This window comes from Drosophila eugracilis, unplaced genomic scaffold (assembly GCF_018153835.1).
Source record: "Drosophila eugracilis isolate 14026-0451.02 unplaced genomic scaffold, ASM1815383v1 contig_722, whole genome shotgun sequence".
Taxonomy (NCBI): Eukaryota; Metazoa; Arthropoda; class Insecta; order Diptera; family Drosophilidae; genus Drosophila; species Drosophila eugracilis.
Genome location: NW_024573616.1, coordinates 563,407 through 580,349, shown reverse-complemented (window position 1 = coordinate 580,349; position 16,943 = coordinate 563,407). Strand labels below are relative to the sequence as shown.

The window sequence follows — 16,943 nt, the reverse complement described above, 5'->3', positions numbered from 1 at the left end:
GGAAGACCAACTGCCCCCCAACATCGTTTACCCAGGGAAAACAAGCGAAAGGATATTGAAATGAGCTGGTGGCTCGGAAAAATGCAAATTCATGCCGAGCGGGAAATGACGTGTGCAAAATTTCACAGAATGATGATGGGGCAAATAACCCTTCACTTCAAGTGCTTAATTAAAAACTTTGCCACTTTTAAAAACGAATTAAAGGAGGACAGGAAGTTGCTAGTTGGTTTTCTTGTCTTTTTTTTGGCAAATCTCCGTTTTGACCTGTTGGCCCAGAAACCGAAGAAGTTCTCACAGTAATTCCCACTGATCGCCCTCGACCCCCCGCTGCACGCTTAATTACGAGAAGAGAGTCTGGCCAGGCCTAATCGCAGTTTAAGTACACGGTAGTGGTCGCGGCTTAAACGCGAATTACGCCCAATGCCTTGGCTTGCTGGACTCATGACCATTTAATGTAAACAATAATTAAAAGCCAAGCTGGAGAGAAGCCTCTGCAGCCAGTGCCGCATGCAGAGACACTGCTGCCACCTCGCTCCCCTCTGACTTTATGGCTTAATAGCTGCAAAGTGCAAGGCTTGATTATAGTGCTTGCTGGCCAGTAGGAGTACCACCAGTCTTGGCAAACTCGGCCATCGGTCGGTGCCATATTAGTCACAGCAGCGGAACGGCCACCGATGTCTAGGTGGGCTGCTCTGCTCTGCTCAGCTGGTAGGAAAGACCAGGGAGAACCTATATGGTAGGGGATTAGTTGCCAAGATTCTAGGTAAAAATTCAGAAGCCGAATCTTGGGATATCCTGTTAACGTGGGCTAAGTTCAGGTAGGGTTTTGAAAGCAGTTTTAGTAAGTTATAAAAGTCTTAACACTACATTAAAGATATCACCATATAATGTTTGATAAATATCTACCTATTAAGATAATCAATACTCTTTTTTTGAATTAAATCTTTTAACTTTTCTCATTTTCTCGGCTATTGTTATATTTAAAAGATTGTTGCTATACGTTTTATATTTTTTTTTATTGTCCGTCCAGTTTATAGACTTGAGAAAACATTCTTAAAAGATATTGGAAATCCCATTTACCAAAAGAGTTAAAATCGTTGGAAGTCCCAAGATACTCTCCGTAAGGGTATTTAAAAGCAGCTTGGTAATGCAATCATTACAAAGTCTGCAAAATTTGGCTTGGCTTGATCTCGTTTATAGTCAGAACTCTCCTTTGGATTGGCTAAGCTCGATTCTTAGAAAAATTACCGATCCAGGTGTACATTCCTTTGACACTTATTAGAATGCGACGAAAAAGGATCAAGGCCATAACTGCAAAATAATAAATGGCAGTGATTACAAAGTATCTCACCAATTATAATATTTAGCAACTTTCTCGCTTACTACGATGCATTTTTTCCCCACTCACGCCGGGCGATATCAATGTCAACTTTGTTGTTTGCCATTTACATTGCACTTTTTCCGAGTCCGTGGTTTTTCTTCTGGTTCGCTTATTAAATCACCCCGTTCAACTTGAACTTGCTGTTTTTGTTGCAACACATGCTAGGGGGCGTGGCTCCCCTTTTTCAAGACTTGCGCAGCCCGAAAATTTCTCCTCCATTCAGGGAGGTGACGTCTATGCAGATTTTGCAGACGCTGCAAGGACGCTCGTCATCGAAATTTTCGCTCTGGGCAACGCCCACTGGGACACAAATTGTTCGTGTTTCTCTGCTTTTTGGGGGTTGAATTGCGATTTATTTGGGAAATTGCATTTCTGACATTGCACTGGCTGATGGAGGGTTTTTATTTAGTTGGCTTTGGCTTTTCGTTCGCCAGAAAATTGGGCGATTTTCATTTGTTTTGCCAAGCGTGATTGGGTTGATTAACCAGATGTTTAAACTCAACTTACTTCAATTAGGTTAAATTTAAGCTCTAAGACTTTTATCAATTTTATTCCAGATAGTTTAAGTTTAGTACGATTTAATCTTCAAATATGGGTTTCTTACACTTCAACTTAAAACAAACCTTCACAAACAGACTTCCAATACCCAAAAAGCCAAGACCTGGATACGTGTATTTTATTATCTCGCAGCACCCCTTTCCTCTTTCTCTGCTTTTGGCCAAGTTAAACATTTATCAAAACTACTCCGTGTACGTGCCCTGCTCTCAGCAGATTCGGATGTGGATAAGGCGGTGGCATCCACCCTGACGTATGGAGAAGGAGCCAAGGCTGCCTGGTGGCAATAGAGACCAAGAACACCGCAAAAGTACGAGTTCGAGTACGAGTATTTTTCAGACGAAAATATTTTTGCATAAATTACAATAACAGCGGCAGAACAAGAGGAACAACAATGAACAAGATGTCTACCAGAAACGGCGACCAGCGAACACATTCTTGGCATATAATTTAGTGTCGCTTATGAAGTAAACTTATCTAAGCGGAAATAAAAACGCTAACAGTGTATTTTTGAATGCACTTTAAAAATATTTTTAGTATATAGCTTGTATATTTGAGTAAACGATAGCAAAGTCCACGAAAAGGAAGTTCATTTAGGTCTAACTAGGAAAGTTGATCTAGGTCTTATTTATTATTGAGAGTACATTTACACATTCTTGTCTGATAGAAGATCATAATAATCTTAATATTTAACATTGTATATGTCGGGTTGGCCTATTCCAAAAATAGTAAAAGTTTTTAATTTTCTAGAACATAAATCTGAAAGAAATTTCCTTTAACAAACTTCTAAACCATTTGGTTTTCAATTCTGAAAAACTATTTAATATTATTGCTTTGCCAGCTTAACATACATTTTTAATATTGATGCTTTGTTCGCTTGATGTCATATTTTTCTTCAAGTGTTAAACTTCTGCCGAGTGGGTGAGGCGTTCGGAACAGGTTGTTGTGAGCCCTACTCAAACACACATGCAGCGCATAAATTTTCGCGCTGCGGTTAAAAAAGTATCTCAAGTATTTGAGCACCAACAAGGGTCGGCAAGAAAGAGCAGGACAGATTGAGGGAAAGAGAAAGAGCGATAGAGAGAGAGCGGGCAATGGCGTTGAAATTTAAATTCCTAAGAAAGTCGTAAATTATTTTTAGTGGTTTATCAAGTCAAGGTACATTGTGTCTGTGAAAGCGGTTATCCAAAACTTATGTGGGAGAAGATGCCGCAATGTTTATAGGGTATTCATAGGGAGGAAGATGTAGAGATCTGAGGACCTGGTGAAGAGTTGGCCACTTAATTGCCTCGAATAACTCATTACAGCTTCCGCTGCGACCTCAGGGCGCTCACATTCTATGCAGTTCCTTGACAAATGATCTAGCTACCAATCAAAGGGGTCCAGAATCCACTACAAAAGTCCCCTCCAAGTCCACTTGAAATCTCGGGCGCCTTTCATTCATCAAGAATCACGGGCGAAATGTAAGATTTACACTGTACTCAGAAAACAAATTTAAGTTCGTTAAAATAATATAAATTAGTGCTGATAATTATGATAATAAGTTATAAATTTTAAAATAGCAAAGGGGTGACTACTAGATAACTTAGGTTTCCGATAATGTGTAATGGTTTTTGTTTATTTTAATTTATTTTAAACTATAACTTGCTAAATGTCAAACTAATCAAAAATTAAAACATGCTAAACAGTAAATAATTAGTTAATCTTTATTACTTAATATTTAATACCAATAATTTTTTTCACTGCATTTGCTGTACAAATATTGTGAGGTGCTGGCTAGTAATTAAGGCGACAAACACTCAGATGGGGCGTGGCTGGCCATCTGGCATGTGCGATGATGTATGGCCTGCATTTAGGCGCTTCGGCGGTGATTGCTACCAAGTGAGGCAGTCTGGAACTTCCAACGGCCAGCTTGCAACTGCAAAGCTGCAAACTGCAGGCGCCGAGATGAAAGACATATTTCTGTGATTTATTTCACTGGAGGCGCTACTGTCGTCGGAAAGTTGGACCAGGAGGGGCGGCATTAATGTGAATGGATTGCCTTGTCTACGATTCCTTCGGCTGGTAATCTTTGTAGCGGAATATGCGTTCAATAAACACATGGGGCGTATGTGTGATCTTCGATGAAGAAGATGTCAACGAAGTCGCTCGCAGCCAGAAATATTTTAACCCTTTCAGTGACCTAAGAAATGACTGAAGAATTTCTAGCACTGTTATTCCTCGTAAATTGGGATACAAATCAAATCCTTTTTGGGTATCCTATATATAAAGGTCATTGTTAAATCCAATAATATAATTTTAAATATTTAATATAACTCTTTAATACCATGCCCTATTAGTATTTAGTTTCTCATAAATAAATTTAAATATCTGTGGAATGTTAAGGCATATAAAAACAAAATGAAAAATTCCAACAGCAGTTAATAGTTCTCCAAAAAATGTTAAGCATCCCACATGACTGCCAATTGATTTAAATTCAATGACACATTATGTGGCGCTCCAAAGAAGCTCATTTAAATCACTTGGCGAACTCGTCCTCCTCGCTCACAATAAGAACCCCCAAGGAGTCGGAATCGAGGGTCTCCACAGACAGACTGGCGGTCGGATGGGTGCTTGGGACCCTGGCAAACTGTTTAACATAACCCTGGCCCCGTAAGGGCTGACAAAATGCGTCGGCAATTTGTTTATTGGCGCTGGCTCGTCTTTTGTCGGCAGCGAACATGCCACAAACTACGCGCTGCAAATAAATCACCAAAAATATTTCAACTACACTCGTTTCTTAGAAATGGCACTGGAAAAAGAACTTGTCCTTTTAAAGTTTTAAAAAAATAATGCAAATAACTATTTTATTGACTGTGTATATATGGGTAAAGTGTGATATAAAATAGCTGTATTAAATATGATATATATTTATTTATATATATATATTATATACGAATATTATTGTTTATTATTATAAATTATTATATATTATTATAAACACAAAATATATAAATCTCTGTACTGAAAGTTTTAACCTTATCTGGAAATAATTCCTACAAAACATTCAGAACAGAAACAGAAAGGTTTCCAGGATAAGTTCCAATTTTGAGGACACACTAACTTAAATTGGATGGATCTTCTCCTAAAACATTTCTTACAGATTTATTTTCAGTGTTTCTAGCTTGCTCTGTGGATTGGAGTATTGATGACGGGGTCGATGGTGGGGTCGCTGCCCACACTGCCGGCATATGTTTCCATGTTCCTTGGCCTGTCGGAAGTTTGCAATGTTTCAACAGGAAGTCCTTGATTGTTTGTGTGACTTGTTTGCCAGTCGGCGGACTTCTCTATATATTTGTGTGGGCTTCTGTCTACTGTTATTTTGACTTTGGCCTGACACTTTGACTTTGCCATTGTAAGACATGCATTGTATCGCATTGTGAGTGAGTTGAGCTAATTCATTTGTCAAGTGCTCTGTGAATCATCGGTGCGGAATGTCAATGAACTCGAATAGAGAGGTTCATCTTTAAGGTCTAATTCTGTAACTCTACTTCGAGGTTATAAATCGCCATTTAATCTGAATTCTTTCTTCTTGCATCCGAACATTTGTCAAACATTTGAAAGCATATAAATCAGCGTAAAATTCTTTGGCTCGTAAAAGGTAGCAAAAGAATTCGCACGGCATTGTTGGGATTCACGGCGTTTTTATTCAGATTACATCCACCTTGTGTCATAGTAACTTTTGCCTGGTAACATATGCCTCATAAATTATAAAGAACAGAGAGTGGGAACATTTTTAGGCCAAGCCTAAAAAATAAATGTGGAATTAACTTTCCGTAAATGAGGTTGAGAGGCTTGGGTACGTGGCATTTACATTTTAATTAGTGCCAAAGAGGTTGAAGCTTACAGAATTCAAAGGACTTTCAGCTTCACCTCTTTAACTTTGACCTACATACGAGTATCTATGCGTTATCGTTGGATTAATGCTTTAGTCATTTTTCCAACTCACAAAATCTGATCAAATTAAAGGTAACAATTCCGGCAATCCGTCATAAAGGACTTCGGGTACGGTTGTCTGTGCCAAGGATTAAGATGCGTGTAGCAAGGGGGCTTAATGACCATAATGACCAACAAGAAGACCATGATGTGGGCCAGGACATCGCAGGACTCCTCTGCTGATGATACTGCTGCTGCTGATGATGATGATGATGCGCAGATTGCCCGAAACGAAGAGCTGGGGCGACACATGATGTGGCTGAAAAATTGTACAAATTACTTCAACCGCAACTACGGCGAAATGTTTTCGCCAGAACTGGGAATGGACTTCCAGGACGAACTTATCCTGTTTGCTTAGGCCCAAGGAGAATGAGGGGTTGCAACCCCCGTTTTTATTAATGATTCACAATTTTATGTTGCACGTATTTATCACATTTGAGTAGGTTACAAACAGACACTCACACACACACATGGAAAACATCCAACGGCGACAGGTATTTTGTAAGCTGAAAACTTGACAGACTTGTTTCTGATCCTTTTTTTTAGCTGCTAGCTGGCTGTTGTTATGACAAGGACAAGGGAGGAAGCGGCCCAGGCGACATGTTTTGCAGTTTTCCGGTTGACCGCAACAAAAGACAGCCTGTCACGCTGTCCTCCGCCCCTTCACCTCACCCTCACTTGGCCGCATATATCTTGTAAAAGGAACAACAATGGCAGCACCCCGGGGTCCAAAAACAACTTTTGTCAACACACAAACACCCTGCCTGCCTGCGTGTGTGTGTGAGTGTGTTTGTCCTGGGTGTCAATTGTAACGTAGTCAAAAGGTCGACTTAAGTGACTTTATTAAGCGGTTTAAAAAGGGGCAGGTTACACACACACACACAAACACTGAGAGGCAAGGAAACTTGACATGAGTCTGCCAGGGAGTCCTCTAAGCCAAATATGCGATCTGCTTTTGTTGGTCGGAACTTTTCCGACTGGATTAGAAGGGAATTAAATTGTATATTTTGTGGAGCATTAAACAAATTTTTTTAAAATGTCCCATATGAACGTTGGATTACATGGGGATTATTATTTATGTAATAGTTTTTTGTTTATTTCTTTATCACTTTAAAAATATTAAAGAAATAATATTAATAATAAGGAAATATAAGTAAAAGATGTTCTGTGTACCCCTCCCTACGGTTTTATTAGTTCTTCGTTTCGTCACAAAAAACTTTCCAAAGGACTCGAATGATTACTAACTGTTTTGGCATTTTTGGTCAAATACCTCTGACGGGGTCCCCATCAAGGCCGTCGTCTGGTCTGTTTCAGGGTCCAAAGGGTAAACAATGACATTAAGAGTGTCGTGCGTGTCGGAAGACATCAAAGCCCGATCGAGTTCGGTTCAAAGCTCGACAATGTGCTGGCTCAGTTTCAGATCCAGTTCCCATTGCGATTGCTATTGCGGTATCAAGTGTTTGATCATAATCGTGGGCCACATCATCACGATCATCGCCGGCCGGGCAAAGCGCTTTCATAACTGCCGCCGCCAGAGCAGCTGCTGCTCCCGAGGCCCACTAAAACCAACTCAAGATGGAGGAACTCTATCCAGATCGGTTAGCCCAGTTTGGTCTACGCATAATTAGTGCACTGCGACTGGGCTGGGATGCTCATGATTAATTCGGCTTAATTAGAAATGCAGACAATGACGAGTTAAATTAATTCAATAAAAATGCCAAAGGAAGCCGGAGGAGCTTCTATTCGCAACTTGCACATTTTTGTGCCCTGCCAAAGATCGCAATCTAATAAATTATCATTTGCACTGCAATCTTCAGTGTCCCTCAGCCTTCAATCAAGTTTGGGGGCCTTTGATCAGCTGCCGTTGGCATCAAGCGCAGATTCTCGATCCTTGAGACTGCACAGAGAGAAACTAAGATAACTTGAACTAACTAAGATTTTAAAGGACTCTAAGCTTGGACCTATCTTTGTCGACTTCTACTGACTTTTCTTACATTTTGAAAAAGCTAAGATCAGGCAACTAAGAACTTATTTATTTAAATTTTTTAAACAATTATGTTCAAAACTCTTTACATAAGCAATATTTCCAAACACAAGCTTCAGTTTTTTCTCCCTGTGCATCTCCTTTGATCTTGTCTTTTCGGCTGATCAAAATTCTGGCCAGGTCGACTGAGTGACAGACGTTTACTTAGTTGTTATCATTCTGCTCGTGTTGATGTTTTATTGGCTTTTTTCTCAACCATTTCTTTTTCTTGCTCTTAGTTAGGCATTATTTTTTGGGTCTGGGCCGGCACATTCCAGGGTTCGGTAGTCTGGGCCTCCGAAAGCGTAATACGTCACTTCGAATTTGATGATCCCTTGATGGATTTCTTTTTGGATTTTTGGCCCCAAAACGCCGTTAGCAACGGCAAACCTGTGCTAATCTTTGGGGCAAATATTTGTCTGGCTGCGGACGAACAAAAATGTTTGGCATCTGAATTCTAATAACAGCCCTTGGATTTGCCCTATTTGCCTCTAATTGGACCTTTTTAGATCGGGCTAAACGCATTATGATTTATTAAAACAAATCAAACGAATGCTGGCATATTGTTAAGGTATTGCTGGTTGGCTAACTTTTTCACCCCTCCCCCAAACGCTTGGGCTGCGTAATTGCAACACTTTCCACTTCCGTTTCGGAAAACACTTTTTTCTAACAGAGTTACAGTTAATTGAAAGTGGTCAGTCTAGCGGATAGACAGCCAGATATTCAAATGAGCGACACTTTCGCTTTCATCCGATATTGCGACATTAGATCATGGGAATCGATTCGGTGCCGTTAATTGGACTCGTCAACATCGGGCCCACGTATCATCTCAATTAAATTGCTTGGACAATCAATCAGCTTATTTATTGTTCCGAACTGCACAAAAAGCCAGATCATAACTCAACACTTCGCACAGTCCTTTTATAAGCATTTTCCCATGTCAATCTGCCACAATCGGCGAATGTATAAGTAAAAGTTTTTTGTCAGCCAGCAACTGCTGCTCGTTGCCGTGTGTGTTTGCCTTATATTAAGCTATGAATTTTCATGTTATTGCAACTAATTTTCGTTTAATGCGTTTGTCGTGCACTAAGGCGCAGAGGCTTAGTCAGAAGGGGGTTTATTTTGGCCAAATCATAGAAAAATTATATTCATTTTCCTCGGCTAAAAAACTTAACTTGCTTAACTTTTTCCATGAAAATGAAACCTACCCCTTCTCAGTCTCAGTCTCTGACTGTGCACTCAAGTCGCACAATTTTAATTGTAGACCATAAACTATAGTATCGCATATGCGTATCGTTTCTAATGCCCGCTGAAACGGGTTTGCAAAGGAAATCGCTCAGACGTGGACATTAGATTTGCCCGACTCCAGTTCATGCCACAGATTCACACAGTCGCCGATGTCCGTTGGCCAACGAAAGTGGTTGCACCCGATTCGAGCACTACTTGTCCGCCGTCTGTCACTCAAGTCGCCAGCGGTTTCAGCAGCAACATTTTCAGCAGCAGCACCAACAGCAAAAGCAGTAACCATTCAGTCAAACGCTCATTCATGCATGGCCAGCCTGAAGTCTGGCAGTCCAACGGGGCATAATTCAATTTCCGCTGCTGAACTCGACTCCACTCCGCTCCAGTGTATCAGTTACCCGTATTGACACTTTGATTTAGTGCTTACATGCAGCGTTTGCCATTTGCCCGCTTATTGATTTATATTTAAAGCTACTGATATATCTATTTAGAGCCCAACATTGTTGTCGCTCGATTGAGCGATTCCAAGTTGCCCTGGCTGGCAAAGTTTGTCAACTTATGTCAGCCGGCTGAAAGCCTTCAATCGGAAAGGGGATTAAATACCTGTAATGTACTTAGATGGAACTTCTATTTTTCTTCAGCTTAATGTGAATACAGTCCCTTTAGTCCCTTTATGGTTATTGCTATCGAGTGGGAATGAGTTCCCTTAACTAAACTGTTTTTAATCTACTTTTTGGCCTTACTCAAAGTATAATATTAAAATTTATTTTTAAAGATCAAATTATATAAACTAGATATTTATAAAAAATAATATTTATTTTTATTTCAAGGCAAGCTTTGCTACCAAGTTTAAAGTATAGTTTCTGCGTACTCTTAATGGTTTCATCAGCCCATCAATTACAAGAAATTACATTGAGTGTAAGATGATAGAAATATTCACCTCTCCCCCAAGAAATCTAAATAGTTGTTGCATGCTGCTCACTGATTATGCCGCACTTTGCAAAGCAACACCTTCGTACCTCTGTGATTGGCCTATGATTATTGCCTGCGTGTGTATCTAACAGCAGCAGCCAGAGCACAGCACGGCAGCAACACTTACAGCACCGCAGCAACACCTACAGCACCGGAGCAACACCAACGAATAACCACCGGCAGCCTCATCGCGTGCAAAGTGTGAGCTCGTGCTTGGGTAATGATGATGATAGCTTTTTGATGCTAATGATAGACAACCGGGCCACAAGTTCTATGCGCTGGCTGTAATCCAATTCGGAAGTCGTACAATTGCACAAACAGTCTGAAAGTGAAATTTCCGTGAGGAGGGGAGAAGTCTGTGTTTTTGGCGATAATCGTGGAATCAATTAAGGTTAATTGCCATTTAATGCCATCGCTTGAATCTGCATGAGAATCTGCAAGCACAACTCGCAGCGATTATGCAAAATCGAAGATGAACAGTTAGTTTCCCGAAGTCGCGACGATCGGCGGCAATTTCGGGGCCCTTCGTGATTAAAGCCAATTTCGATTATCGGCAACGAAATTGCAGTAGCCGACGATCGCCAGACAAAAAATTTTGATATTCTAATTCCCCTTTCGCTGCCGCATTATGATTTGTAATTTGAAGTTATAGGAGCTACTGGCTTCTGGCTTTTGCCCGCGGCGGCCTCACATGCAAATTGATCTCCTTTTTTTCGCTTTCGTGGCAATTTGGCGCTTCTAACGGTAATGCGTTTTGGGCCAAGTTCACTGAGTCTGCTCGCTGGTAGCTGGAAATGTGTGTGTTTATCTGTCTGGCCCATTTGCATATGCCACATATAAATTGGCGAGACTGGACATGAAATCGCGAAGACGTTCTCAAGGCTAATCGTTGACCGGGTAGTTTGATACAAGTTTATGGTCATTATGCTGGTTTCTTGCTAGTCTGTTTAAAATAGGATAGTTTTGAATGCCTATGTTGGTTTATGATTAGTTTTTGCACATTGAAATCATTCTTAAATTTCATCAATTTTATTTTCAAACAGCAGATGAGCCTTTATAATTACAGGAAACTTTATTACTTATCATAAATACTCTCACTTATGTGCTCACTTTATCCATTAAACATAATTGGAGAGCCTTTAACGACAACCCTTTTATAACCCAAATGGGAATGACTTTCGAAAAAATGGCAGCACTTTTAAAGTTGCCTCAATTTGATGAGTAATTAATGTCAGAATTTGCAGAGTGCCACCTTATCGACGGGGACATCTATCGCCGCTCATCCCCATATCAACTCGCTCCAGATCTGGGATGATGATACTCGTGCCTAAGTGAAAGCAGCTGTCAGGATGGCAATTAAACTGTCATCAGTTGCACAAAATTTTGAACATTTCCGAAATTTGAAATTTGATTTTAATTGGCCAAAGACAAAGTGCCAGAGTGTGGGCAGCTGTCATAGCAATGTGACGAGTCTCAGAGCCCTTGGAACCCTATGGGCTGTCTGCTCCGTAAACCGCCAAAACTAATTTCCTCATTGGCGGTTGCGCCATTTTGCCACTTAACGCATCATCACTTTGGCTAATTTGTTGCCATTTGCCGTTGGTCCCGCGAACTGATTGCCTCATCGATCCGCCGTGACCTTGGTTCGGTGGGGCTAATGATGCAGCCGCAACCTGCTGATGGAGCTGTAAATTTGCAACACAAATGCAAACAGCCAACAGTAAACGCTCGGCGATCGCAATCAGCGGCGCCGCATCTCTATCACATGGCATCTGGCGCAGCAACTTGCATCATTACCGATGACTCGGATTGGGGTACGTTCGTTTGTTGCAGCATCCTGGACTTGCCGCGTTTTACGCGCTTCAATGATTTGCTTGTGGTCTGGGCCTCTCTCGTTCCCAGTTCCAGTTCGGATTTCACTGGTAGGCCCGGTCTGCCGGCCGATTAAACGTATGCAACTCTTAACCTTCGTTTAAATCTGCTCTGATTGACAACATCAATCGCTGCAATGGACCAGCAAAACGTTGCAAGATCAATATGCAGATGCAGATACAGATACAAGTTCAGATGCAGATGCAGATACTCAACCGTTTCTGCCGTATCGATTGTCATTGTTGTAACTTTATTTTTGTTTTGCGGTAAAACAAGTGTTTGTTTGTTGGTTTATTTAACTTGCTTGGCAAGCTAAGCTAATATATTTTTTAAAATATTAATAATATAAAAATTGTTTTGATTTGATTGATTTTTATCATAAGCAAAGGTAAGGATATGCAAATAAGGAAACTTATTTGGAACCAAAAATTAAACTTTACACTGAGCTTACAACTCACACCGAATAGGAAGCTCTCCATTAGCATTTACACCGACGTTGACCATACAATTTCAGCACGTTAAGCACACTTAATTACCAGAACCACCCAGAAGTGGCTACCGTCGATGCCTAACACAAATCACCGACTTTAATGCGACAGGCCTTTCTGGCTAGGACCGCAGGTCCGAAATTGACATGACAACGGCAATACTTCAATGGTTCTCTGCTCCTTCCTGCCGCCCGCCAATCTCCCACAGACACGGCTCAGCGGCAGGAGCCAGACATACTCGTATTTTTGGTGTTAAAATGGATATAGCTGCATTTTATTATGATTATTATGATTTTCGTCAGGCGGCGGGCACCGTGCACCGGGTAAAAAGTACAAATCATTGACGAGTCAGCGGCACTAAACTCATCAGCGGAGGAAGCGATGGAAGGGGTAGTCAGAGGAAGAACCGACCGATAGAGATGAAGATGGCCAAGAAGTAACCGGTAGCAACGGTAGCCGATCGCCGATGCCAAGTGCTAGCAAGCCGCGTTAATGGCCAGGCCAATTGAGGAAGAGGGGCCAGCTAACTGGGGGGAGGCCTGCCCATGGATGGGGGCTCAATGAGAATTCCGTGCATTTGCAATCGCACTTGGCCAGCGACTACGTCCGGTCGTCGATGGGTCAGAAGCTGAGGAAGACTGCAGATGTTAGCTACAGTGGATGTTGGATATATGGGATAACAAATCGGTTGTTTTTAAAATTGAGTTCCAAAATGAAATGCTAAAATATTTCAAAAACAATTTTAAAGATAACTTTAAATAAAATAAATAGAGTTGGTAAAATAAATAGACAAATACAAATGCAAAGAAAAGGACAAGGACAAGGACATATAATTTTCATTTGTTATTCAAAGACAATGGACCTTTTCTTGCTTTTTCGACAAAGAAACTTAATAAATTAATAACAGCTACCATTTTTTAAAAATATTTCTCTAACATTAGGAAATTTCTGTTGAAGCCAGTACCCACCGTAGCTGCCCGCTTCTGTTTTCTGCTGATGACGACGTTGAAATCTTTAACGCGTTCTGCGCTTGGCATGATCATTATCGCTGGTTTCGTTTTACGCAACTGCTTCTCAACTCATTTGGCGTTGGTCCCACTGCAACTGCAGCAGCAGCAGCCGCAGCAGCAACAGCAACTGCTGCAGCAAGAGCAACCATTGCAGCAGTCTGGCAGTCGGTTTTCGGTGATCCATCAATTGGACTCGTACTCGGGCAGTGTCCGAATGCAACTTCTGGCCATGATGTATGCTCATTGCACCCAGCTCGCTCCACGAGGAGCGAAGTGGAGGAGATGTGGTCTTTTCTGCTCTGCTCTGTTCTTTGTTGGCCAATTTGATTTGCTACCATTTGGAAGACAAGTTGGCGGCTCCTGATTACTTGTTGTGGTGGCATCAAAAACAAATAAAAGCTTAAATTGTTTTCGGATCATAAAGCAAAAAGGGTTTAACCCATTGATTGCCTGTTGATTGCCATTTATGGCCCCCTTTCGGCGGTCGAAGATGTCTTTGTGTAGCAAATGGATCTGGGTGGTTTTCGTTGGTTTTCCTGTTTTTGGCGGTTTAACAACTTCACAGTTATGATTGGACTAATGAGTCCAGAAAGGCTATATCTCAAATTGTGCAGGCAGATCGGCCAGTAATTTGCGGTCATAATTGTGTGAAACGAGTTGCAGATTCACACACTTAGCGGATATTACACAGTGAGAAATCATAAGGTTTGTGAACGAAAAACGTTGACCAAAACTACAGCCAAGTTCATGCACTGTGTTAGATTTCCAGCGTCCCAAAAATATGTTAATTATGTAACCCAATACATTACGTATGCCCGCTTTTAAATACAACATGATGAAAACTGGCCGGCCACGACATTTACGAGCCATAAACTCTGCGCTTACATTGTAACCAGGCCACAACAACTACAACTAATTGGGTCAAAAAGCATCCGCGAGGGCCCAGCCAACACCTGTTGGCAGGTGATCGCTGGAAGTGACCGCGATGACGTTTCACTCAGGTCTGAGGGCACTGCATTTGCAATGCACAAATAAATAAATACATTTTTGACAGAAAGATGACGCGAGATGATGACAATAGAAGTGATGACATGGCCAATACCAAAGTGCCCCTTCCTCTTGCCGTGGACACTGGCCATTTGACCAGCTCTACTCACCACCACCACCACCACCACCTGGAAAGTCGGCTGGGGAGCACCTTTAGCTGCACCTAATTGTGCCCTGTCTCTCCGTTTTCGGGACACCAACTTGGCCTCAGAGCCGAGCCTTTCTGGCATAGCAAATGGCATAAATTTAAATTTTAATTTACTGCCTCGTCAATTGAAGTCGTGCCCGGGCACTTGGAACCCGTCCCGCCAGGTACGCTGTTGGCCCGGTCTGCTATTTTATTTCATTTCATTTATTTATTTTGAGCTACTTGCAAAATAATTGCATAAATAAATATTTTAAAAAAGGTACCCGGCCCGCTCTCACGCACTCTCTCTCCTCGCTCCTCTCCCCTTAATTTGTTGTATTTTGATTACAATCGTTCGTCCGGCTGAAGTTGACTGGAGCAGATGTGGCCGCGGAGTTGGCCAGAAGCTCTTCACCCGCAGATTGAAGCGAAGTGATTGCCTCCGCCAGGCAGGCTCAGACGTTTGAACCTGTCCACAAAACTGGCCCAGATCTCCTCGGACTGGGACAATTTATCAATGGAACGATGGATTGCAGATGCGAGCTCTGCGGCGCTGGTGGTGACATGAATTACGCGAATGTAAATTCTGAGTTAGATACACAACATTGGAAGCCAAGTTGGATGAAAGGCGATTTTAATTAAGAGATACAGTTAATTTCAGTATATCTATTCCTACTTTGGGTGGTAAGTTTTATTGAAGTTATTAAAAGGAAAAATAATGAAATAAAAAATAACTTCTAATATTTATGTCCCCTTTCAGATGTTATATAATAAAAGGTTATTTATATTTCAGAATTTGAAGAATGTTATCTAAAATATTATTTAAGGAGTTTTAATAATAAATTTTATGTAAGGGAAAAACATTACCAATATTACAATATTTTTTTGGCAAATGTCTTTACAAAAGATCAAGATGAAACCTTCATATAAATGTTCGCCTACGCCCGCTTTACTTCCCCATTCCTCTGAAACGTCATAATATCCCATAACAACTTAATCTCGTAGTCTCGAAAAAACACAATCTGACCCCCACGAACATATACAAACAAGGCGACAGCGAATTGACATATGCACACACTATTAACAAGTGTTTAAATCACAATAAAACTTTAAATCCCCGCAGATAAAGCAATAAAAACATAAAAAAAACTCCAAGAAAAGAAAATCCAAAATAAACGAACTCGATTCCAGATTGTCTGTCCTTCGATGAAGGCATGCAAAAAACTTTGCTGCCAAAAGAAATACAAAATACGGAAAAAAATACAGAGAACTTACGCACCCAAAAATTGGTCAATAAAATCATCGAGAAAACTTTTGTTTAGCCAAGAGTACAAAGGACACCCAGTCGCAAAGGCAAGGAGCTGGAATCAGAAAAAATAACTTTTTTTGCGGGGCGTGTGCGCTGAGCCAGTGGACAAAAAACATTCCCAGGGCAATAAAAATGACAACAGTTACAAAGTGGCAGCGGGAGATACCAATACTTCGAGAAGGGCCGACTCAGACGCTGGGCCAACACACATACACAGACACAGGGAGTCGGAGATTAAGCCAATTTAACAGATGCTTAAAGTCAGAACACCCGTAATCACATATTGGATTAACGCTGCCTAGTGTGAGCTTCAACTGCAGCTTTATGTTGCTTCCACAAGTGAGTCACTTACAGGGAAGGCATCTTTGGAAATGAGGGATGCCCTTCTTCTGGGCTTTTAAAGGGATATTGTCGTGAAATACAAATGGTAGATAGGAAGCACCATACAATTTAATATTTAAAAAATGTAATATCAATATTTTTAACGCTGTAATGAGATTATAGTTGTAAAATATTAATTAATGCAAAATTGTAGGTTTATTATGAACTTCTTAATAAAATGTATTTACTATCCGAATATTCTAGTTAATAATAAAATATGAAAAATATTTTCAATATAACTTACAAATACTCCCCACATAAGGGCTCTATCCCGAATAGGGTATCCCTTATTCGCCAATGCAAAACCAAAATTCGGTCTTCAAATTTATTTGGTTGACATTTGCGGGCTACCGAATACGCGATCCTCCTCTGACTTCTGCCGCCGCGAATGCGACTCCTCCTTGCCTTTATTTCACTTTTATTTTTCCGTTTTTTTCCCGTACTTTTTTCATTTCAAAATCGCGGCATAAATTCCCAAATATATCCACAGCATGGTCTTGGCTCAGCACATTTTTGGGTCTTTTCAGTATTTTTTTTCGCCTTTTTGTTGGGTCCACAGCT

At 40.9% G+C, this 16,943-nt stretch overlaps 1 protein-coding gene across 1 annotated transcript; it reads right to left on the bottom strand.

The window, feature by feature from the left end:
* Positions 1 to 13,582: 13,582 nt before the first annotated feature.
* LOC108115123 lies at positions 13,583 to 13,938 on the bottom strand. Its single transcript, XM_017226374.1, is given in 3 exon segments — positions 13,583 to 13,669; positions 13,671 to 13,829; positions 13,831 to 13,938. Coding segments are annotated over 3 exon segments (354 nt in total).
* Between the last annotated feature and the right edge of the window lie 3,005 nt (positions 13,939 to 16,943).